We start from the raw sequence: 21247 nt of genomic DNA, 5'->3' as shown, positions 1-21247 counted from the left end.
AACTGTGGTTCAGGTGGTAGAAGTTTGTCCTGTAACTGCTGGGTTGCCAGTTCGAACCCCTGCTCTGTCTGTCTCAGTCGTTGTGTCCTTGGACAAGACACTGGCCTTGCCTGCTGATGGTGGTCAGAAGTCCCGGTGGCCCTGATTGTATGGCAGCTTCTGTCAGCTGTGGCTGCATTATAGCTCACCATTGTGAATGTGTGTATAAATTGATGAATGACTGATTGTAGTGTAAAGCACTTTGGGGTCTCTGGGGACTTGATAAAGCGCTATACAAGTGCACACCATTTACTAACACGAAGATCACTGAGGTCTGATTGTCTTTTATTTTTTTGTAAAGTGACTTGAGACAACATGGTGTGAATTGGCGCTATATAAATACACTCAATTAAACCGAACTGAATTGATTGTTTTGCTGAGTAAACAACTTATTTTTCAATTCATTTAAAGCCCCCAGCCTCACTACCTGTAGCTCTGTATTTAAGGTGGAAAATCCCATGGCTTTATATAGACGGACTGCCTTTCAGCTGAGGGACAAAGGAGATGAAACAGAAGGAAAGGATAAGAGGACAAGAACATGTGACAGCTGCTACAACACATGGTCACATGGTTAAATGAGTTTAAATCTTTAATATTCGCCAGAACAAGTTTGACCCCAAGGCATCAGCATATGCAGAGGAAACGGATAGATTAGAAATGAACTGTAGTTCTGTTTACTCAAGAGGCCCAAACATATATATCAAAATGCAGGCAAGCATAAAAAAACATCAGGAAGCTACTGCTCACACTGCAGAGGTGGACTGATGGAGGCATGAGCTCATTAGAATTTTCTACTGACAATTTTATGGTAGCTCATAACATATGTCTGATGCTGTAAGTTCTGCTGCTTTAATTGTTCCCTTGATTAAATTACACTGTTTGACTCGACACTGATCAGGCATAATATTATGACCTGGTGGGTGAAGAGAATATTACTGATTACTGATTATCATCAGGGTTAGTTGGTGGGATATATTCAAATTCCTGGTCTGTAGTGGTCAGTATCTATCGAACGTGGTCCAAAGAAGGAACAGTGGTAAAGTAGAGACAATCTTGGATTGCTTAGGAAGTTAATGCTGGTTCTGATAGAAATATTAGAGTATACACCGTTGATCACTGTTTGCTATGTATGATGCTGCAACCTGTCCCAAAAGTTCCAACAATGTTCATGTGAGCATCAGAACTGAACCACAGAGCAATGGTTAAAGGTGGCATGGTCTGATGATTAATCTTTTCTTTTCCATCAGGTGGATGGTCAGGTGCATGTACATCACTTACCTGGGGAGCCCCAGGAGACAATGTTAATGGTTTGGGAAATAATCTGCTGGGAAACCTTGAGTCCTGCCATCCATGTGGATTTTTCATGTATACCCTTTCATGGAAATAGTACTGAGAGCTGACAAATGCATCTTTTAACAGGATATTACAACCTGCCACACTTTGTGCTTATGCACCAAACAGCATTTCACATTACCCAGCCTTCTTGAAGTCTCTGGATGGTTTCCTGAAAGGAGTGCTATCTGGGCATTCAGTGGTGCTCCTCTGGGACTTTAATGACAACAACAGCGTTCCAAGAGGGGTTTGATCAGGAGTAATGGCCTCTCTGATCTGAACCTGAGTGGTGTTTTGTTGTTGGACTTCTGTCCAAGGCATGAAATGTCCATAACAAACACCATGTTCAAGCACAAGGTGATTTTCTACCAGGCCACCTTGGGCCAAAGGTTGATGATCGATTTTGTAATTGTATCAGTCTTGGACACTTAGGTGAAGAGAGTGGCAGAGTTGCAGTAAAAGAGTTGCAGTAAAAGAAATAATGTATGCATCATGTTAGCTACACTATGTTTTTGTAATTTAATCATGGAGTCTGAATATTCAATCTAATGCGTCTCTGACCTTTGACCCTGAACCACAAACAAATTAAATACAGCCAAATAGATAGCAGCACCATAATCAGGTCTTATAAAATCGACTTAATCACAAAATTTATTCTATACAGTTGTAAAAATAATTTCAGTTAATTTAATAATCTTGCGCTTCTCATGTAATATTGTAAAAGCAGGTTTGAAATGTTGCAGTTGGGTAACATGGAAGTTATTTTTACTTTGCATAGAAATTAGGGTTAGGGTAATTTTAGTGTAGTTTTATTATAGGTTAGGTTAAAGTTGATTAATTCCTACCAATATGGTACAACTGCATGATTCATTTACTATAACTACTAAACACTGATTAAAACCCTCATGTTTCTTTTATTATCATCAGGTAAACTCATCAGATAACTGCAGAAAAATGTTTTTAGTAAAAATGTTATTTAGTAGAATAAAAAAACTGAAAAGATGACTCTTATCTGATTCTAAGAAACTCTTCCTACAGAGCTGCCTGCATAATATTATTACAACTGAAAAATAATATAGTTCACATTCAACTACGTTAGCTTTACATGAAAAGACAGTCTATACATGGAAAATGTAAAGTGCTCGAATCACTGGTACTGCATTAAAATATTTTTTCCTACAGAACTGTGGCGAAACAGTTTAAGTGCTAAGCTAAAGTAACCGCCCAGTTAGCTTAGCTTAGCAGCCAGAACAGCCTGTAAGAAGAGCTCCGCTGCTCCAAAAACTCTGAAAAATTTCAAAGTAGTCTCATTCTTGATGAACCGACTGGACAAATGAAGGTTTGAAGTCTGCTTTCTTGCTTAAAAACATCTTAAACCATTTGACTTTTTGTGACCAATTAATAGTATAAAAACAATGCATTTGTACACTTACCACCGGGCAATTACTGCAACTGGTGGTGCCATGCCTTGCTGCACACCACCCCCGTCCTTTTAACTATCTCGGAGAAATTTGAAAAGACCTACTTCAGACCGGAACCTTTTACCTGTGAAAGAAAGGCCCAAGGAGAGGGAAATTACCCAGGTAAATTTGTATTGAAATGCGCCCTGGGCTTTCAAAAGCCTGGGGCTTTCCACAAAGGGGAAAAAAGTCTCTTGTCAAGCACAATGCAATGATTGGGACCCACCTATCCTGGATTGCCTAAATATCAAAACAAATCAGAATCAGTTTTATTGCCACGTTTGTACAGACAAACAAGGAAGTTGTCCTTTTCCTGACCCTAGATCTCTATAAGTCCTGAATAGAGGGAAGGTCTCTCTGCAGACCTGATTGTTCGTTGCAGTCTGGACCTGTCCAGTTTTTTGGATGAGCCAAACCACAGACTGAATTATGGCAGTAAGACCATCAGCTACTGTGGAAGGTTGTACTTCTTCAGTTGCCTCAGGATGTACAGTTTCTATTGGGCCTTCGTCTGAACATTGTCTATGGGTAAGGTCCATCTTAGGTTTCGAGAAATGGAAGTGGTCCACAGCACACAGTGTTGTTGAGGATGGCGAGGTGGGTTTGTGAGGGTGATGTGAACCAAAAGTCCACCATCATCTCCACAGTCCTGAATGGGTTAAGTTCCAGGTGGTTCTGACCACACCAGTGTACCAGCCTATCCACCTCCTGTCTGTATGCTGACTCATCACTGTCCTGTATCAGAACATTAACAATGGTGTAATCTGCAAACTTCAGGAGTTTCACAGACGGGTCCGCTGAGGTGCAATCATTTGTGTACAGGGAGAAGAGGAGTGGGGAGAGAACACAACCATGGGGGGCACTGGTGCTGATAGTTCTTGTGCGGGAGAAGATGCTCCCAGCCTCACCTGCTGCTGCCGGTCGTTCAGGAAGCTGCTGATCCACTGACGGGTGGAGGCCAGTACTTTAAGCTGGATGAGCTTCTGGTGGAGGATGTCTGGGCTGATAGTGTTGAAAGCCATGGTAAAGTCCACAAGCAGGATCCTGGCATAAATCCCTGGGTGGTCGAGGTGTTGCATGGTGAAGTGTTGTCCCAAGTTGACTGCATCATCTGCCGACCTGTTTGTCCGCTAGTCAAACTGCAGGGGGTCCAGCAGGGGGCCTGTTATGTCCTTCAGGTGCTTCAACACCAGTCACTCAAAGGATTTCATGACCACAGACGTCAGGCCTGTAGTCATTTAATCCTGTGATGGTGGGTTTCTTAGGTACTAGGATGATGGTGGAGCATTTGAAGTAGGAGGGAACCTCACACAGTTCCAGTGACTCGTTGAAGATCTCAGTGTAGATGGGTGCCAGTAGGTTGGCACACACTCTCAGGCATGATGGGGAGACCTTATCAGGTCCTGAAGGCTTCTTTGTTTTCAGGCGTTGAAAGAGCCTATTTACATCTTCCTGTGAGATCTTTGGTGAAGGCAGGGGGTCTGAAGGTTGGGGGGGTGGTTGGTGTAGGGCATGAATTTGTGTCTGAATGGGATGTGGTGTGAACTGCTGCTGTTCATACCTGCATTAGATGCCATTCAACTGATTTGCCAGTCCAATTGTTTGCAATCTTATTAAAGAATTCCTAAACAACATTTAGCATTTTCTGCTGGCTGTATTGTTCTATATCCATCCATCCATCCATCCGGTTTTTATTACCAAAAATTTCATGCATATGGAAAGTTAGTATTTTCAGTGATGATTCTTCCTAACTTCTGTAGAACTCTTTGAGTTCGAAGTTTTCTACCCTTTCTATACACAGATCCAACATTACAACGTTCTGATCACTAAGCCACTTTATTGTAACTTTTACCTTCTGACATGGTGATTTATCATGCTGGAAAATCCATAGATTTTACTAAACAGTTTCTGAATTGTTGGAAGAAGTTGCTCTTGGAAGGACGTTCTGATACCACCCTTCATTCATGCCAGTGTTCTTGGACAGAACTAGAAGTCCAGCACCCTTCGGTGAAAAGTAACCCACTCCAGTGGATTGTATGAGGATGTTCGCTGTTGGTACCAAACAGTACTCATTTTGGTGCTCATCTTTTCATAGAAATTATTTTTCCAATGTTCTAAGGTGGATTATATCCTTAAAACAATTGAAATCCATCAAACAATGTGCAATAATACATTTATATCAGTGCCACGGTGGCGCAGTTGGTAGCACTGTTGCCCTGCATCAAGAAGGTCCTGGGTTTGACTCCCGGCCGGGGGTCTTTTTGCATGGGGTTTGCATGTTCTCCCCGTCCATGTGTGGGTTCTCACCATGTACTCCGGCTTCCTCCCACAGTCCAAAAGCATGACTGTTAGGTTAACTGGTCTCTCTACAATGTCCTTAGGTGTAACTGAGTGTCTGCGTAGTTGTCCTGTGTGCATCTGTGTTGCCCTGCAATGGACTGGCGACCTGCCCAGGGTGTACCCTGCCTCCCGCTGGAGATTGGCACCAGCTTCCCTGTGACCCACTATGGAAGAAGTGGTAGAAAATGACTGACTGGACAGTGCCAAAATATTAGCCCAAAATGTGAGGAGAACCGATGTTGCTTTTTAGCCAGACGGTTTTTATTTCCAATGTTAATTTGATTTGACAACACTCTTTGATACAATAAAATCAGCCTTCAGACATTTTAACAGGACCACAACAAATGTGAGAAATATGAGGTTAGTATTTAGGGCTATTGTCACAACCTTTCTCAATTTCAATCTGGTTAGCAGCTTTAACAATGCTTATGGGTTCTTTATTGCTCACCGATCCAAATGACATAGAGCGCTTGGGTTTTTCAGGAGGAAGTGGTGGAGCTCAGTAGGAAGCTGACCACTGTTGACTCCCAACTGAGGAAGTCAGAGCTAAGCAGGAAACACCTGGAGATCTCCAACAAGAAGCTGCTGGGCTTCGCTCAGGTAGGACTGCGGTTAAACAAAAATGTTATGTTGTTAACTGATGTGTTTGCTTTTTCAGTCCAGATGTTGAGTGCCTCATCAGCCATGAACTATATAATCTGTAGCACCCTGATATTTTTAAGATGATTGCTGTGACTTTATGAAGTCCTGAAAAGAGAAGATCAATAGAGAGAACCGATCCTTAGCTGTATTTACTGTAGTGTTTAAAACAGCTGCCTTCAAAGGTAAGCAGATCCTGAAATAGTAATGGAGCCAGCCTGCCCCCAAGTGGACATCAGTGGTATGGGTCACTGCTGTAAACTGAACCAACTGAAATGGAGAATGCATCTATTGTCAAAGTGCATAACTTAGTGTTCATGATTTCTATATGATCCAACTTTAAAGACATGGTTCTATTATCTCTTTCAACAGAACGTGCACAAGGTGCTAACTACACCCTGTCTTTTTGGGGAGGAGGGCTGGTAAGAGACCCTGAATGCCATATGCAGAGTACCCAATAGCTGTCAGTAAAGATCCTGCTGTAACCCAACCCCATTGTGTGCTCTGTATGTTCCAGGAGCAACAGGTCATCTCCAGGCACAGACAGCCCCAACACCCCATCACCTATTCCTGATCCCGCTTTCCAACTGGCTGTGGAGGCCAAAGAGCTGGTTGAGGGAGTGTGTTCTGTCACTGCTAATAAAGGTACCTGAAATAAAACTGTGCTGTGTATAATACTGTTAAAGTCTATCATAGTTTTTCAATAAACATTTTCGGGATCATAGACCATCATGTCAATATACATTTACATGTCTGATGTCCAAAACTATCAAAAATAAAATTCTAAAACACACAACTAAGTTTGAGAACTGGTGAAGGTTGCAGAAGAGAGACACTGTCTCAATGGCGACCCTTAAACCAGACCTGGGCCTGAGGGGCTGGGCCTGCTCATTCAGGTATTGGGGCCTGCCCAAGGCAGATTACAACCCCCCTGTTAATTAAATTGTAACTTTGCAATGTATTACCCAAGACAACCAGCAGAGGGTGTTGTAGGGGGGGCTGCATCCTTCAATGTGACGAGATGACGAAGGCTGTCCAAATATAAAGGCTCCTCCAATGCGGGCAAAAAAAGGGTCCTTCTTTTCCCCAGTGCTTGACGTGTTCGGAAATGTCCACTCCCACTCTTCTAACAGCCGACTCACCTCGCCAGCTGACCAGGCGGACGACACCGGGTAGACCAGGGGAGGACGCCTGTCTGCCAGCCCCTCATTTTCATACTCTTGCTGGGTTTCACCAATGACTGGAAGTTAAACACAGATATAATTCAGTCAGATTATATCTATTTTTTTTATATCTATGAACATAAAAGTTATTTTAAAATTTTAAATGGCTGATTTTTGAGCGAGAATAAAATTAAAAGATAACTAGAAAAATTTGCATTTCCTACGAAAATGCAGTGTGAATGCTGTAAGCTGAATTTTTTAGCTGAAAGCTGGCAGAAACAAGCTGAAATTGACTGCAGAAAATCTGCTGAAATCTGATAAATTAGTAGAAATAGCAGAAACAGCAAAGAAAAACTGTCATCTGATCTGTTTAAGAAGAAAGACTATTAGCTATAAAACAGTTTAACAATTTAAAGTTACCTCAAAACTACTTGTTGAAAGAGTTGTTGAAATGCAAGAACTGACAAAAACTTTAAAAAAGCAGGAAAGAGCTGCCATAGATGAGCTGAAAAAGCATAGACTGAAGCAAAAATATAGACTAAGAAGTTCAAGTCAGTGCTAAAACACATAAGAAAATAGGAGAAATTTCAGAAAAAAGGAAATAGCAAATACACTGAAGAAACACAAAAACAAACAGGAAATTGCCTAAAAAACGCAAAAGTGTTCTTTAGCTAAGAGAGGAGAAAGAGAAGCTACAATCCTAACGTTAGCATATTCTTTCTGATTCTGATTGAGTTTGGACCTGGTTCTAATATTGGGTGCCTAACTGGTCCTGATGGAGAATTCCTTCTGGTTCTGATGGAGTTTGGGTCTGGTTTTGATGGAGATTTGTTCCTGGTTCTGAAGGAGTTTGGGTCTTGTTCTGATGGATGCTTGTACAAGGTTCAGGTATAGAATTGTTCAAGGTTCTTATGGAGTTTTTTGCCAGGTTCTGGTGGAGTTGGGACCTGGTTCTGATGGCTGTTTCTTCCTGGTTCTGATAGACGTTTGTACCTGGATCTGATGAAGAATTGTACAAGGTTCCGATGGAAATTTTTTCCTGGTTCTGATAGAAGTTTCCTCCTGGTTCTGATGGAGTTTGGGTCCAGTTCTTGTAGAGATTTATTACAGGTTCTGATTCTTCTTGGAACTGGTTCTGATAGAGGTATCTTTCTGGTTCTGACTGAGTTTGGACCTGGTTCTGATAGTGGGTGACTAACTGGTCCTGATACAGAATTCCTCCTGGTTCTGATGGAGTTTGGGTCTGGTTCTGATGGAGGGTTCCTAACTGGTTCTGATGGAGTTTGTGTCCGGTTCTGATGGAGATTTGTTCCTGGTTCTGATAGAAGTTTCCTCCTGGTTCTGATTGAGTTTGGACTTGGTTCTGATGGAGGGTCCCTAACTGGTTCTGATGGAGTTTGGGTCCAGTTCTTGTGGAGATTTATTCCAGGTTCTGAAGGAGTTTGGACCTGGTTCTGATAGAAGGTTCCTCCTGGTTCTGATTGAGTTTGGACCTGGTTCAGATAGTGGGTGACTAACTGGTCCTGATACAGAATTCCTCCTGGTTCTGATAGAGTTTGGGTCTGGTTCTGATGGAGGGTCCCTAACTGGTTCTGATGGAGTTTGGGTCCAGTTCTTGTGGAGATTTATTCCAGGTTCTGAAGGAGTTTGGACCTGGTTCTGATAGAAGGTTCCTCCTGGTTCTGATTGAGTTTGGACCTGGTTCAGATAGTGGGTGACTAACTGGTCCTGATACAGAATTCCTCCTGGTTCTGATAGAGTTTGGGTCTGGTTCTGATGGAGGGTTCCTAACTGGTTCTGATGGAGATTGGATCTGGTTCTGATGGAGTTTTTCTTTCCTTGTACTGATGGAGCTTTTTGCCAGATTCTGAAGGAGTTTGGAACTGGTTCTGATAGAAGGTTCCTCCTGGTTCTGATTGAGTTTGGACCTGGTTCTGATAGTGAGTGACTAACTGGTCCTGATACAGAATTCCTCCTGGTTCTGATAGAGTTTGGGTCTGGTTCTGATGGAGGGTCCCTAACTGGTTCTGATGGAGTTTGGGTCCAGTTCTTGTGGAGATTTATTCCAGGTTCTGAAGGAGTTTGGACCTGGTTCTGATAGAAGGTTCCTCCTGGTTCTGATTGAGTTTGGACCTGGTTCAGATAGTGGGTGACTAACTGGTCCTGATACAGAATTCCTCCTGGTTCTGATGGAGTTTGGGTCTGGTTCTGATGGAGGGTTCCTAACTGGTTCTGATGGAGATTGGATCTGGTTCTGATGGAGTTTTTCTTTCCTTGTACTGATGGAGCTTTTTGCCAGATTCTGAAGGAGTTTGGAACTGGTTCTGATAGAAGGTTCCTCCTGGTTCTGATTGAGTTTGGACCTGGTTCTGATAGTGAGTGACTAACTGGTCCTGATACAGAATTCCTCCTGGTTCTGATGGAGTTTGGGTCTGGTTCTAATGGAGGGTTCCTAACTGGTTCTGATGGAGTTTGTGTCCGGTTCTGATGGAGGGTTCCTAACTGGTTCTGATGTAAATTGGATCTGGTTCTGATGGAGTTTTTCTTTCTTTGTAATGATGGAGCTTTTTGCCAGGTTCTGAAGGAGTTTGGACCTGGTTCTGATAGAAGGTTCCTCCTGGTTCTGATTGAGTTTGGACTTGGTTCTGATAGTGGGTGACTAACTGGTCTTGATACAGAATTCCTCCTGGTTCCAATGGAGTTTGGGTCTGGTTCTGATGGAGGGTTCTTAACTGCTTCTGATGGAGTTTGTGTCCGGCTCTGATGGAGATTTGTTCCTGGTTCTGCTGGAGTTCGGGTCTGGTTCTGATGGAGGGTTCCTAACTGGTTCTGATGGAGATTGGATCTGGTTCTGATAGGGGTTTCCTCCTGGTTCTGATTGAGTTTGGACTCTGTTCTGATGGAGGGTCCCTAACTGGTTCTGATGGAGTTTGGGTCCAGTTCTTGTGGAGATTTATTCCTGGTTCTGATAGAAGGTTCCTCCTGGTTCTGATTGAATTTGGACCTGGTTCTGATAGTGGGTGACTAACTGGTCCTGATGCAGAATTCCTCCTGGTTCTGATAGAGTTTGGGTCTGGTTCTGATGGAGGGTTCCTAACTGGTTCTGATGGAGTTTGTGTCCGGTTCTGATGGAGGGTTCCTAACTGGTTCTGATGTAAATTGGATCTGGTTCTGATGGAGTTTTTCTTTCCTTGTACTGATGGAGCTTTTTGCCAGGTTCTGAAGGAGTTTGGACCTGGTTCTGATAGAAGGTTCCTCCTGGTTCTGATTGAGTTTGGACTTGGTTCTGATAGTGGGTGACTAACTGGTCCTGATACAGAATTCCTCCTGGTTCCAATGGAGTTTGGGACTGGTTCTGATGGAGGGTTCTTAACTGCTTCTGATGGAGTTTGTGTCCGGCTCTGATGGAGATTTGTTCCTGGTTCTGCTGGAGTTCGGGTCTGGTTCTGATGGAGGGTTCCTAACTGGTTCTGATGGAGATTGGATCTGGTTCTGATAGGGGTTTCCTCCTGGTTCTGATTGAGTTTGGACTTGGTTCTGATGGAGGGTCCCTAACTGTTTCTGATGGAGTTTGGGTCCAGTTCTTGTGGAGATTTATTCCAGGTTCTGAAGGAGTTTGGACCTGGTTCTGATAGAAGGTTCCTCCTGGTTCTGATTGAATTTGGACCTGGTTCTGATGGAGGGTTCCTAACTGGTTCTGATGGAGATTGGATCTGGTTCTGATGGAGTTTTTCTTTCCTTGTACTGATGGAGCTTTTTGCCAGATTCTGAAGGAGTTTGGAACTGGTTCTGATAGAAGGTTCCTCCTGGTTCTGATTGAGTTTGGACCTGGTTCTGATAGTGAGTGACTAACTGGTCCTGATACAGAATTCCTCCTGGTTCTGATAGAGTTTGGGTCTGGTTCTGATGGAGGGTCCCTAACTGGTTCTGATGGAGTTTGGGTCCAGTTCTTGTGGAGATTTATTCCAGGTTCTGAAGGAGTTTGGACCTGGTTCTGATAGAAGGTTCCTCCTGGTTCTGATTGAGTTTGGACCTGGTTCAGATAGTGGGTGACTAACTGGTCCTGATACAGAATTCCTCCTGGTTCTGATGGAGTTTGGGTCTGGTTCTGATGGAGGGTTCCTAACTGGTTCTGATGGAGATTGGATCTGGTTCTGATGGAGTTTTTCTTTCCTTGTACTGATGGAGCTTTTTGCCAGATTCTGAAGGAGTTTGGAACTGGTTCTGATAGAAGGTTCCTCCTGGTTCTGATTGAGTTTGGACCTGGTTCTGATAGTGAGTGACTAACTGGTCCTGATACAGAATTCCTCCTGGTTCTGATGGAGTTTGGGTCTGGTTCTAATGGAGGGTTCCTAACTGGTTCTGATGGAGTTTGTGTCCGGTTCTGATGGAGGGTTCCTAACTGGTTCTGATGTAAATTGGATCTGGTTCTGATGGAGTTTTTCTTTCTTTGTAATGATGGAGCTTTTTGCCAGGTTCTGAAGGAGTTTGGACCTGGTTCTGATAGAAGGTTCCTCCTGGTTCTGATTGAGTTTGGACTTGGTTCTGATAGTGGGTGACTAACTGGTCCTGATACAGAATTCCTCCTGGTTCCAATGGAGTTTGGGTCTGGTTCTGATGGAGGGTTCTTAACTGCTTCTGATGGAGTTTGTGTCCGGCTCTGATGGAGATTTGTTCCTGGTTCTGCTGGAGTTCGGGTCTGGTTCTGATGGAGGGTTCCTAACTGGTTCTGATGGAGATTGGATCTGGTTCTGATAGGGGTTTCCTCCTGGTTCTGATTGAGTTTGGACTCTGTTCTGATGGAGGGTCCCTAACTGGTTCTGATGGAGTTTGGGTCCAGTTCTTGTGGAGATTTATTCCTGGTTCTGATAGAAGGTTCCTCCTGGTTCTGATTGAATTTGGACCTGGTTCTGATAGTGGGTGACTAACTGGTCCTGATGCAGAATTCCTCCTGGTTCTGATAGAGTTTGGGTCTGGTTCTGATGGAGGGTTCCTAACTGGTTCTGATGGAGTTTGTGTCCGGTTCTGATGGAGGGTTCCTAACTGGTTCTGATGTAAATTGGATCTGGTTCTGATGGAGTTTTTCTTTCCTTGTACTGATGGAGCTTTTTGCCAGGTTCTGAAGGAGTTTGGACCTGGTTCTGATAGAAGGTTCCTCCTGGTTCTGATTGAGTTTGGACTTGGTTCTGATAGTGGGTGACTAACTGGTCCTGATACAGAATTCCTCCTGGTTCCAATGGAGTTTGGGACTGGTTCTGATGGAGGGTTCTTAACTGCTTCTGATGGAGTTTGTGTCCGGCTCTGATGGAGATTTGTTCCTGGTTCTGCTGGAGTTCGGGTCTGGTTCTGATGGAGGGTTCCTAACTGGTTCTGATGGAGATTGGATCTGGTTCTGATAGGGGTTTCCTCCTGGTTCTGATTGAGTTTGGACTTGGTTCTGATGGAGGGTCCCTAACTGTTTCTGATGGAGTTTGGGTCCAGTTCTTGTGGAGATTTATTCCAGGTTCTGAAGGAGTTTGGACCTGGTTCTGATAGAAGGTTCCTCCTGGTTCTGATTGAATTTGGACCTGGTTCTGATGGAGGGTTCCTAACTGGTTCTGATGGAGATTGGATCTGGTTCTGATGGAGTTTTTCTTTCCTTGTACTGATGGAGCTTTTTGCCAGGTTCTGAAGGAGTTTGGACCTTGTTCTGATAGAAGGTTCCTCCTGGTTCTTATTGAGTTTGGACCTGGTTCTGATAGTGAGTGACTAACTGGTCCTGATACAGAATTCCTCCTGGTTCTGATGGAGTTTGGGTCTGGTTCTAATGGAGGGTTCCTAACTGGTTCTGATGGAGATTGGATCTGGTTCTGATACGGGTTTCCTCATGGTTCTGATTGAGTTTGGACTTGGTTCTCATGGAGGGTCCCTAACTGGTTCTGATGGAGTTTGGGTCCAGTTCTTGTGGAGATTTATTCCAGGTTCTGAAGGAGTTTGGACCTGGTTCTGATAGAAGGTTCTTCCTGGTTCTGATTGAATTTGGACCTGGTTCTGATAGTGGGTGACTAACTGGTCCTGATACAGAATTCCTCCTGGTTCTGATGGAGTTTGGGTCTGGTTTTGATGGAAATTTGTTCCTGGTTCTGATGGAGTTTGGGTCTTGTTCTGATGGATGCTTGTACATGGTTCAGGTATAGAATTGTTCAAGGTTCTTATGGAGTTTTTTGCCAGGTTCTGGTGGAGTTGGAACCTGGTTCTGATAGAAGGTTCCTCCTGGTTCTGATTGACTTTGGACCTGGTTCTGATAGTGGGTGACTAATTGGTCATATACAGACATAGACAGTAGGAGATACACAGAGCTATAAATAGAACAATGAGGAATTAATCAGCCAATCAGCAAAGAGTGTCAGTGTAACTTGACACCTGCAGCATTTCTAATGCAGCACCTCACTATTGTCTCCCCCTGGCCTGGGCTTTTAACATGGAGGCGCATGCTCCCGAACTACCGCCCATAACTCGGAAACCGTAAGGGCTATCGACGTCATTCTTGGACCGTTTTTCTCAGAACGGACAGGGGAACGAGATGGAGAATTCCTCCTGGTTTTGATGGAGTTTGGATCTGGTTCTAATGGAGTTTTTCTTTCCTTGTACTGATGGAGCTTTTTGCCAGGTTCTGAAGGAGTTTGGACTTGGTTCTGATAGTGGGTGACTAACTGGTCCTGATACAGAATTCCTCCTGGTTCTGATGGAGTTTGGGTCTGGTTCTGATGGAGGGGTCCTAACTGGTTCTGATAGAGTTTGTGTCCAGTTCTGATGGAGATTTGTTCCTGATTCTGCTGGAGTTTGGGTCTGGTTCTGATGAAGGGTTCCTAACTGGTTCTGATGAAGAATTCCTCCTGGTTCTGATTGAGTTTGAACCTGGTTCTGATAGTGGGTGACTAACTGGTCCTGATACAGAATTCCTCCTGGTTCTGATGGAGTTTGGGTCTGGTTCTGATGGAGATTTGTTCCTGGTTCTGCTGGAGTTTGGGTCTGGTTCTGATGGAGTGTGGGTCTGGTTCTGAGGAATGTTGGACCATGGTTTTGATAGAAGGGACCTCCTGATTCTGAAGGAGGTTTGTACATGGTTCTGTTGAAGATTTGTACCTGGTTCTGATAGAGTTTCCATCTGATTCTGATGGATTTTGGACAAGGTTCTGATGGAGTTTGGACCTGGTTCTGAATGGACCGTTTTTCTCAGAACGGATAGGGTAACGGGAATATTAACACGTTTTTGCTGAAAATATAATATTAAAGGCAAAACTCTAGGTGAAAAGAAAGGGAAAAATGGAGAAAAACAGAAAAATGCCTGAACATGATCTCAAACAACATCTAATAACTCGGAAACTATAAGGGCTATCGATTTGATTCATGTACCGTATGAATCAGCAGGCCTTGCTGAACAATCATGGAGCTTCTCAAGTTTCTATAAAAATCTGTCTGAGAGGTGTGACCCTGTGAAAAAGTGAATCATTTTGACCATTTTTAACCTGGGTGAAGGTGAATTTTTCACTCTCAAACAAACCTACTTCATGCAATAACGATAAACGGTATCCAAATAATTTTTGGACCGTAGGTATCAGCAGGGATCAGTGAACAATCCTGGAGATTTTCGTGTGTCTACATGAATCCATGTAGGAGATATGACAGTGTAGAAATATGGATAATTTTGAAATTTTTCAATTTTAAGCGATTTTGGGAAGGACAGATTTGGTACTCCTAAACAAACCTTTTTTATGACAAAACGATAAAAGTTATCAAAAATATTCCTTCACTGTGAGTGCCAGCAAGGTCTGAAGATAAATCTGCACAAGGCTCATGTCTCTACCTCGAACGGTTTACGAGAGGCGGCGATTCGAAAACATGTGACTTTAAGGATTTTTTGCTCTGATTTTTTCTGAAATCCCTATAGATTTCCTATACAGGGTGTGTTGACTTTGTGTTGCTTCGGGGCGTGTTGCCGGAAAACTATGTGTCCCACATCAATGAGGGTGACATTTTCTTAATCGCGAAAGAGATTCCTACGTTTTGATGTATAATTTCTATAGGTAGATTGAAAATTGAGCGAGTGAAGAGAGTTTGTTCGTTCTTTTTCAAGTTATTCAAAAACCTAGAGCATACACTCTAGCGACACGTACATTCCGTCATAGGATTACATTCTAAAACTGAAAATCTGAAAAAATGTTTAACAAGTTTGAAACCAAATTGTAGAAAAACTGAAAAAGATATCAAAAAGTTGAATTAAACAGTAATAGCAGAAGGTTGTGACAGCATTTTAAAAGTTGAATGGTGTTTCTAGCTGAAAGTATGCAGAAGTAGTTAAATGGCAAAAACAGTGAAGTTTTAGCAGAATTTTTGCCGTTTTCCATTTATATCCTATGGGAGCAAAAAATTCATAAAAAGCTGAATATTTTAAAAAGTATAAAAGGTATAAATACCAAAAGTCATAGCCGGAATGTCCTGAAAGGGCTGAATATTGTGAAATTTGAATGGTTAAAATAGCACAAAGTATGCAGAAGCAGAAGCGGTTCAAAAAGTGTACGGAAGCAACCAGAATAAGAACTAGAAAAATTTGCATTTCCTGCGAAAATGCAGTGTGAATGCTGTAAGCTGAATTTTTTAGCTGAAAGCTGGCAGAAACAAGCTGAAATTGACTGCAGAAAATCTGCTGAAATCTGATAAATTAGTAGAAATAGAAACAGCAAAGAAAAACTGTCATCGGATCTGTTTAAGCAGGAAGACTATTAGCTATAAAACAGTTTAACAATTTAAAGTTACCTCAAAACTACTTGTTGAAAGAGTTGTTGAAATGCAAGAACTGACAAAAACTTTAAAAAAGCAGGAAAGAGCTGCCCATAGATGAGCTGAAAAAGCATAGACTGAAGGAAAAATATAGCATAAGAAGTTCAAGTCAGAGCTAAAATACATAAAAGAATAGGAGAAATATCAGAACAAATGAACTAACAACCAATACGCTGAAGAAACACAAAAACAAACAGGAAATTGCCTAAAAAATGCAAGTGTTCTTTAGCTAAGAGAGGAGAAAGAGAAGCTACAATCCTAACGTTAGCATATTCTTTCTGGTTCTGATTGAGTTTGGACCTGGTTCTGATAATGGTGCCTAACTGGTCCTGATGGAGAATTCCTCCTGGTTCTGATGGAATTTGGGTCTGGTTTTGATGGAGATTTATTCCTGGTTCTGATGGAGTTTGGGTCTTGTTCTGATGGATGCTTGTACATGGTTCAGGTATAGAATTGTTCAAGGTTCTTATGGAGTTTTTTGTCAGGTTCTGGTGGAGTTGGGACCTGGTTCTGATGGCTGTTTCTTCCTCGTTCTGATAGAGTATGGACCTGGATCTGATAGACGTTTGTACCTGGTTCTGATGGAGGTTTTTTCCTGATTCTGATGAAAATATTTAGAAAGTTCTTAAACATTTTTTTTCTGGTTCTGATTTAGCTTTTTGCCAGGTTCTGATGGAGTTTTGAACTGGTTCTTATAGAGGTTTCTTCCTGGTTCTGATAGAGTTTGGATCTGGCTCTGATGGAGATCTGTATTTGGTTCTGGTGGAAGTCTGTACCTGGTTATAATGGATGATTCTCCTTGGCTTTGATAGAGTCTGGACCTGGTTCTGATACAGGTTTGTACCTGGTTGTGATACATGTTTGTACCTGGTTCTGATGGAGTTTTTCTTTCCTTGTACTGATGGAGCTTTTTGCCAGGTTCTGAAGGAGTTTGGATCTGGTTCTGATAGAAGTTTCCTCCTGGTTCTGATTGAGTTTAGACTTGGTTCTGGTGGAGGGTCCGTAACTGGTTCTGATGGAGTTTGGGTCCAGTTCTGGTGGAGATTTATTCCAGGTTCTGATGCGTCTTGGAACTGGTTCTGATAGGTTTCTTTCTGGTACTGAATGAGTTTGGACCTGGTTCTGATAGTGGATGACTAACTGGTCCTGATACAGAATTCCTCCTGGTTCTGATGGAGGGGTACTAACTGGTTCTGATGGAGAATTCCTCCTGGTTTTGATGGAGTTTGGATCTGGTTTTGATGGAGGGGTCCTAACTGGTTCTGATGGAGTTTGTGTCCGGCTCTGAAAGAGATTTGTTCCTGGTTGTGCTGGAGTTTGTGTCTGGTTCTGATGGAGCTTTTTGCCAGGTTCTGAAGGAGTTTGGACCTGGTTCTGATAGAAGGTTCCTCCTGGTTCTGATTGAGTTTGGACCTGGTTCTGATAGTGGGTGACTAACTGGTCCTGATACAGAATTCCTCCTGGTTCTGATGGAGGGGTACTAACTGGTTCTGATGGAGTTTGTGTCTGGTTCTGATGGAGATTTGTTCCTGGTTCTGCTGGAGTTTGGATCTGGTTCTGATAGAAGTTTCCTCCTAGTTCTGATTTGAGTTTGGACTTGGTTCTGGTGGAGGGTCCCTATCTGGTTCTGATGGAGTTTGGGTCCAGTTCTTGTGGAGATTTATTCCAGGTTCTGAAGGAGTTTGGACCTGGTTCTGATAGAAGGTTCCTCCTGGTTCTGATTGAGTTTGGGTCTGGTTCTGATGGAGCGTTCCTAACTGGTTCTGATGGAGTTTGTGTCCGGTTCTGATGGAGATTTGTTCCTGGTTCTGCTGGAGTTTGGGTCTGGTTCTGATGGAGGGTTCCTAACTGGTCCTGATACAGAATTCCTCCTGGTTCTGATGGAGGGGTCCTAACTGGTTCTGATGGAGTTTGTGTGTGGTTCTGATGGAGATTTGCTCCTAGTTTTGATGGAGTTTGGATCTGGTTCTGATGGAGTTTTGAAGGAGTTTGGACCTTGTTCTGATAGAAGGTTCCTCCTGGTTCTGATTGAGTTTGGACCTGGTTCTGATAGTTGGTGACTAACTGGTCCTGATACAGTATTCCTCCTGGTTCTGATGGAGGGGTCCTAACTGGTTCTGATGGAGTTTGTGTCCGGTTCTGATGGAGATTTGTTCCTGGTTCTGATAGAAGTTTTGCTCCTGGTTCTGATTGAGTTTGGACTTGGTTCTGATGGAGGGTCCCTAACTGGTTCTGATGGAGTTTGGGTCCAGTTCTTGTGGAGATTTATTCCAGGTTCTGAAGGAGTTTGGACCTGGTTCTGATAGAAGGTTCCTCCTGGTTCTGATTGAGTTTGGACCTGGTTGTGATTGTGGGTGACTAACTGGTCCTGATACAGAATTCCTCCTGGTTCTGATAGAGTTTGGGTCTGGTTCTGATGGAGGGTTCCTAACTGGTTCTGATGGAGTTTGGATCCGGTTCTGATGGAGATTTGTTCCTGGTTCTGCTGGAGTTTGGGTCTGGTTCTGATGGAGGGTTCCTAACTGGTTCCGATGGAGTTGGGGTCTGGTTCTGATGGAGGGTCCCTAACTAGTTCTGATGGAGTTTGGGTCCAGTTCTTGTGGAGATTTATTCCAGGTTCTGAAGGAGTTTGGACCTGGTTCTGATAGAAGGTTCCTCCTGGTTCTGATTGAGTTTGCGTCTGGTTCTGATGGAGGGGTCCTAACTGGTTCTGATGGAGTTTTTCTTTCCTTGTACTGATGGAGCTTTTTGCCAGGTTCTGAAAGGGTTTGGACCTGGTTCTGATAGAAGGTTCCTCCTGGTTCTGATTGAGTTTGGATCTGGTTCTGATGGAGGGGTCCTAACTGGTTCTGATGGAGTTTGTGTCCGGTTCTGATGGAGATTTGTTCCTGGTTCTGATAGAAGTTTTGCTCCTGGTTCTGATTGAGTTTGGACTTGGTTCTGATGGAGGGTCCCTAACTGGTTCTGATGGAGTTTGGGTCCAGTTCTTGTGGAGATTTATTCCAGGTTCTGAAGGAGTTTGGACCTGGTTCTGATAGAAGGTTCCTCCTGGTTCTGATTGAGTTTGGACCTGGTTGTGATTGTGGGTGACTAACTGGTCCTGATACAGAATTCCTCCTGGTTCTGATAGAGTTTGGGTCTGGTTCTGATGGAGGGTTCCTAACTGGTTCTGATGGAGTTTGGATCCGGTTCTGATGGAGATTTGTTCCTGGTTCTGCTGGAGTTTGGGTCTGGTTCTGATGGAGGGTTCCTAACTGGTTCCGATGGAGTTGGGGTCTGGTTCTGATGGAGGGTCCCTAACTAGTTCTGATGGAGTTTGGGTCCAGTTCTTGTGGAGATTTATTCCAGGTTCTGAAGGAGTTTGGACCTGGTTCTGATAGAAGGTTCCTCCTGGTTCTGATTGAGTTTGCGTCTGGTTCTGATGGAGGGGTCCTAACTGGTTCTGATGGAGTTTTTCTTTCCTTGTACTGATGGAGCTTTTTGCCAGGTTCTGAAAGGGTTTGGACCTGGTTCTGATAGAAGGTTCCTCCTGGTTCTGATGGAGTTTGGGTCTGGTTCTGATGGAGGGGTCCTAACTGGTTCTGATGGAGTTTGTGTCCGGTTCTGATGGAGATTTGTTCCTGGTTCTGCTGGAGTTTGGGTCTGGTTCTGATGGAGGGTTCCTAACTGGTTCTGATGAAGAATTCCTCCTGGTTCTGATTGAGTTTGGACCTGGTTCTGATAGTGGGTGACTAACTGGTCCTGATACAGAATTCTTCCTGGTTCTAATGGAGGGTTCCTAACTGGTTCTGATGGAGTTTGTGTCCGGTTCTGATGGAGGGTTCCTAACTGATTCTGATGGAGATTGGATCTGGTTCTGATAGAGGTTTCCTGCTGGTTCTGATTGAGTTTGGACTTGGTTCTGATGGAGGGTCCCTAACTGTTTCTGATGGAGTTTGGGTCCAGTTCTTGTGGAGATTTATTCCAGGTTCTGAAGGAGTTTGGACCTGGTTCTGATAGTGGGTGACTAACTGGTCCTGATACAGAATTCCTCCTGGTTCTGATGGAGTTTGGGTCTGGTTCTGATGGAGGGTTCCTAACTGGTTCTGATGGAGATTGGATCTGGTTTTGATGGAGTTTTTCTTTCCTTGTACTGATGGAGCTTTTTGCCAGGTTCTGAAGGAGTTTGGACCTGGTTCTGATAGAAGGTTCCTCCTGGTTCTGATTGAGTTTGGACCTGGTTCTGATAGTGGGTGACTAATTGGTCCTGATACAGAATTCCTCCTGGTTCTGATGGAGTTTGGGTCTGGTTGTGATGGAGATTTGTTCCTGGTTCTGCTGGAGTTTGGGTCTGGTTCTGATTGAGTGTGGGTCTGGTTCTGAGGAATGTTGGACCATGGTTCTGATAGAAGGGACCTCCTGATTCTGAAGGAGGTGTGTACATGGTTCTGTTGAAGATTTGTACCTGGTTCTGATAGTTTCCATCTGATTCTGATGGATTTTGGACAAGGTTCTGATGGAGTTTGGGTCTGGTTCTGATGGAGATTTGTTCCAAGTTCTGATGCGCCAACAGCCTATATACAAAAGTCTATGAAATTGCCTTTAAAATTTAATCACTGTTGTCTAGCTGTTAGAACAGCAGTACATGCTGTTTAAGTACTCAACACAAAATGGCCGCCAGTAGTTGCCTCCTATGAAGATGACAAAGGGTTAGGGGGTCGGGACAGGTTTAAGCCATAGAAACAAATGAAGATGAATGGAAGTCAATGAAAAGTCCTCACAAAGATAGTAATCCATGAATGTGTGAGTGGGTGTGTGTGAGCGTGTGTGTGTGTCCGAGTGTGAGACACGGAGAGAATAGAGGCAGAAACATAGACAGAATCATAAACAGACATAGACAGTAGGAGATACACAGAGCTATAAATAGAACAGTGAGGAATGAATCAGCCAATCAGCAAAGAGTGTCAATGTAACTTGACACCTGCAGCATTTCTAATGCAGCACCTCACTATTGTCTCCCCCTGGCCTGGGCTTTTAACATGGAGGCGCATGCTCCCGAACTACCGCCCATAACTCGGAAACCGTAAGGGCTATCGACGTCATTCTTGGACCGTTTTTCTCAGAACGGATAGGGGAACGAGAATATTAACACGTTTTTGCTGAAAATATAATATTAAAGGCACAACACCAGGTAAAAAAAAAGGGAAAAATGGAGAAAAACAGAAAAATGCCTGAACATGCTCTCAAACAACGTCTAATAACTCGGAAACTATAAGGGCTATCGATTTGATTCATGCACCGTATGAATCAGCAGGCCTTGCTGAACAATCATGGAGCTTCTTAAGTTTCTACAAAAATCTGTCTGAGAGTTGTGACCCTGTGAAAAAGTGGATCATTTTGAGCATTTTTAACCCGAGTGAAGGTGAATTTTTCACTCTCAAACAAACCTACTTCACGCGAAAACGATAAATGGTA

General features: G+C 43.4%; 1 protein-coding gene across 2 annotated transcripts in view; it reads left to right on the top strand.

Annotated features, from left to right (window-relative positions):
* The window catches only part of si:dkeyp-72e1.9 (syntaxin-binding protein 4), a 178464-nt gene that overhangs the window by 135401 nt on the left and 21816 nt on the right, over window positions 1–21247 (top strand). For both annotated transcript variants that reach the window (XM_047358074.1, XM_047358073.1), the window contains exons 18-20: window positions 5655–5771; window positions 6183–6232; window positions 6328–6455. In XM_047358074.1, coding sequence (XP_047214030.1) covers window positions 5655–5771; window positions 6183–6232; window positions 6328–6455 — 295 coding nt within the window. The remainder of the gene's footprint in view (window positions 1–5654; window positions 5772–6182; window positions 6233–6327; window positions 6456–21247) is intronic.

The sequence above is a fragment of the Girardinichthys multiradiatus genome, chromosome Y (genome assembly GCF_021462225.1).
Source record: "Girardinichthys multiradiatus isolate DD_20200921_A chromosome Y, DD_fGirMul_XY1, whole genome shotgun sequence".
NCBI lineage: Eukaryota > Metazoa > Chordata > Actinopteri > Cyprinodontiformes > Goodeidae > Girardinichthys > Girardinichthys multiradiatus.
This window is presented reverse-complemented; position numbering and strand designations above follow the sequence as displayed.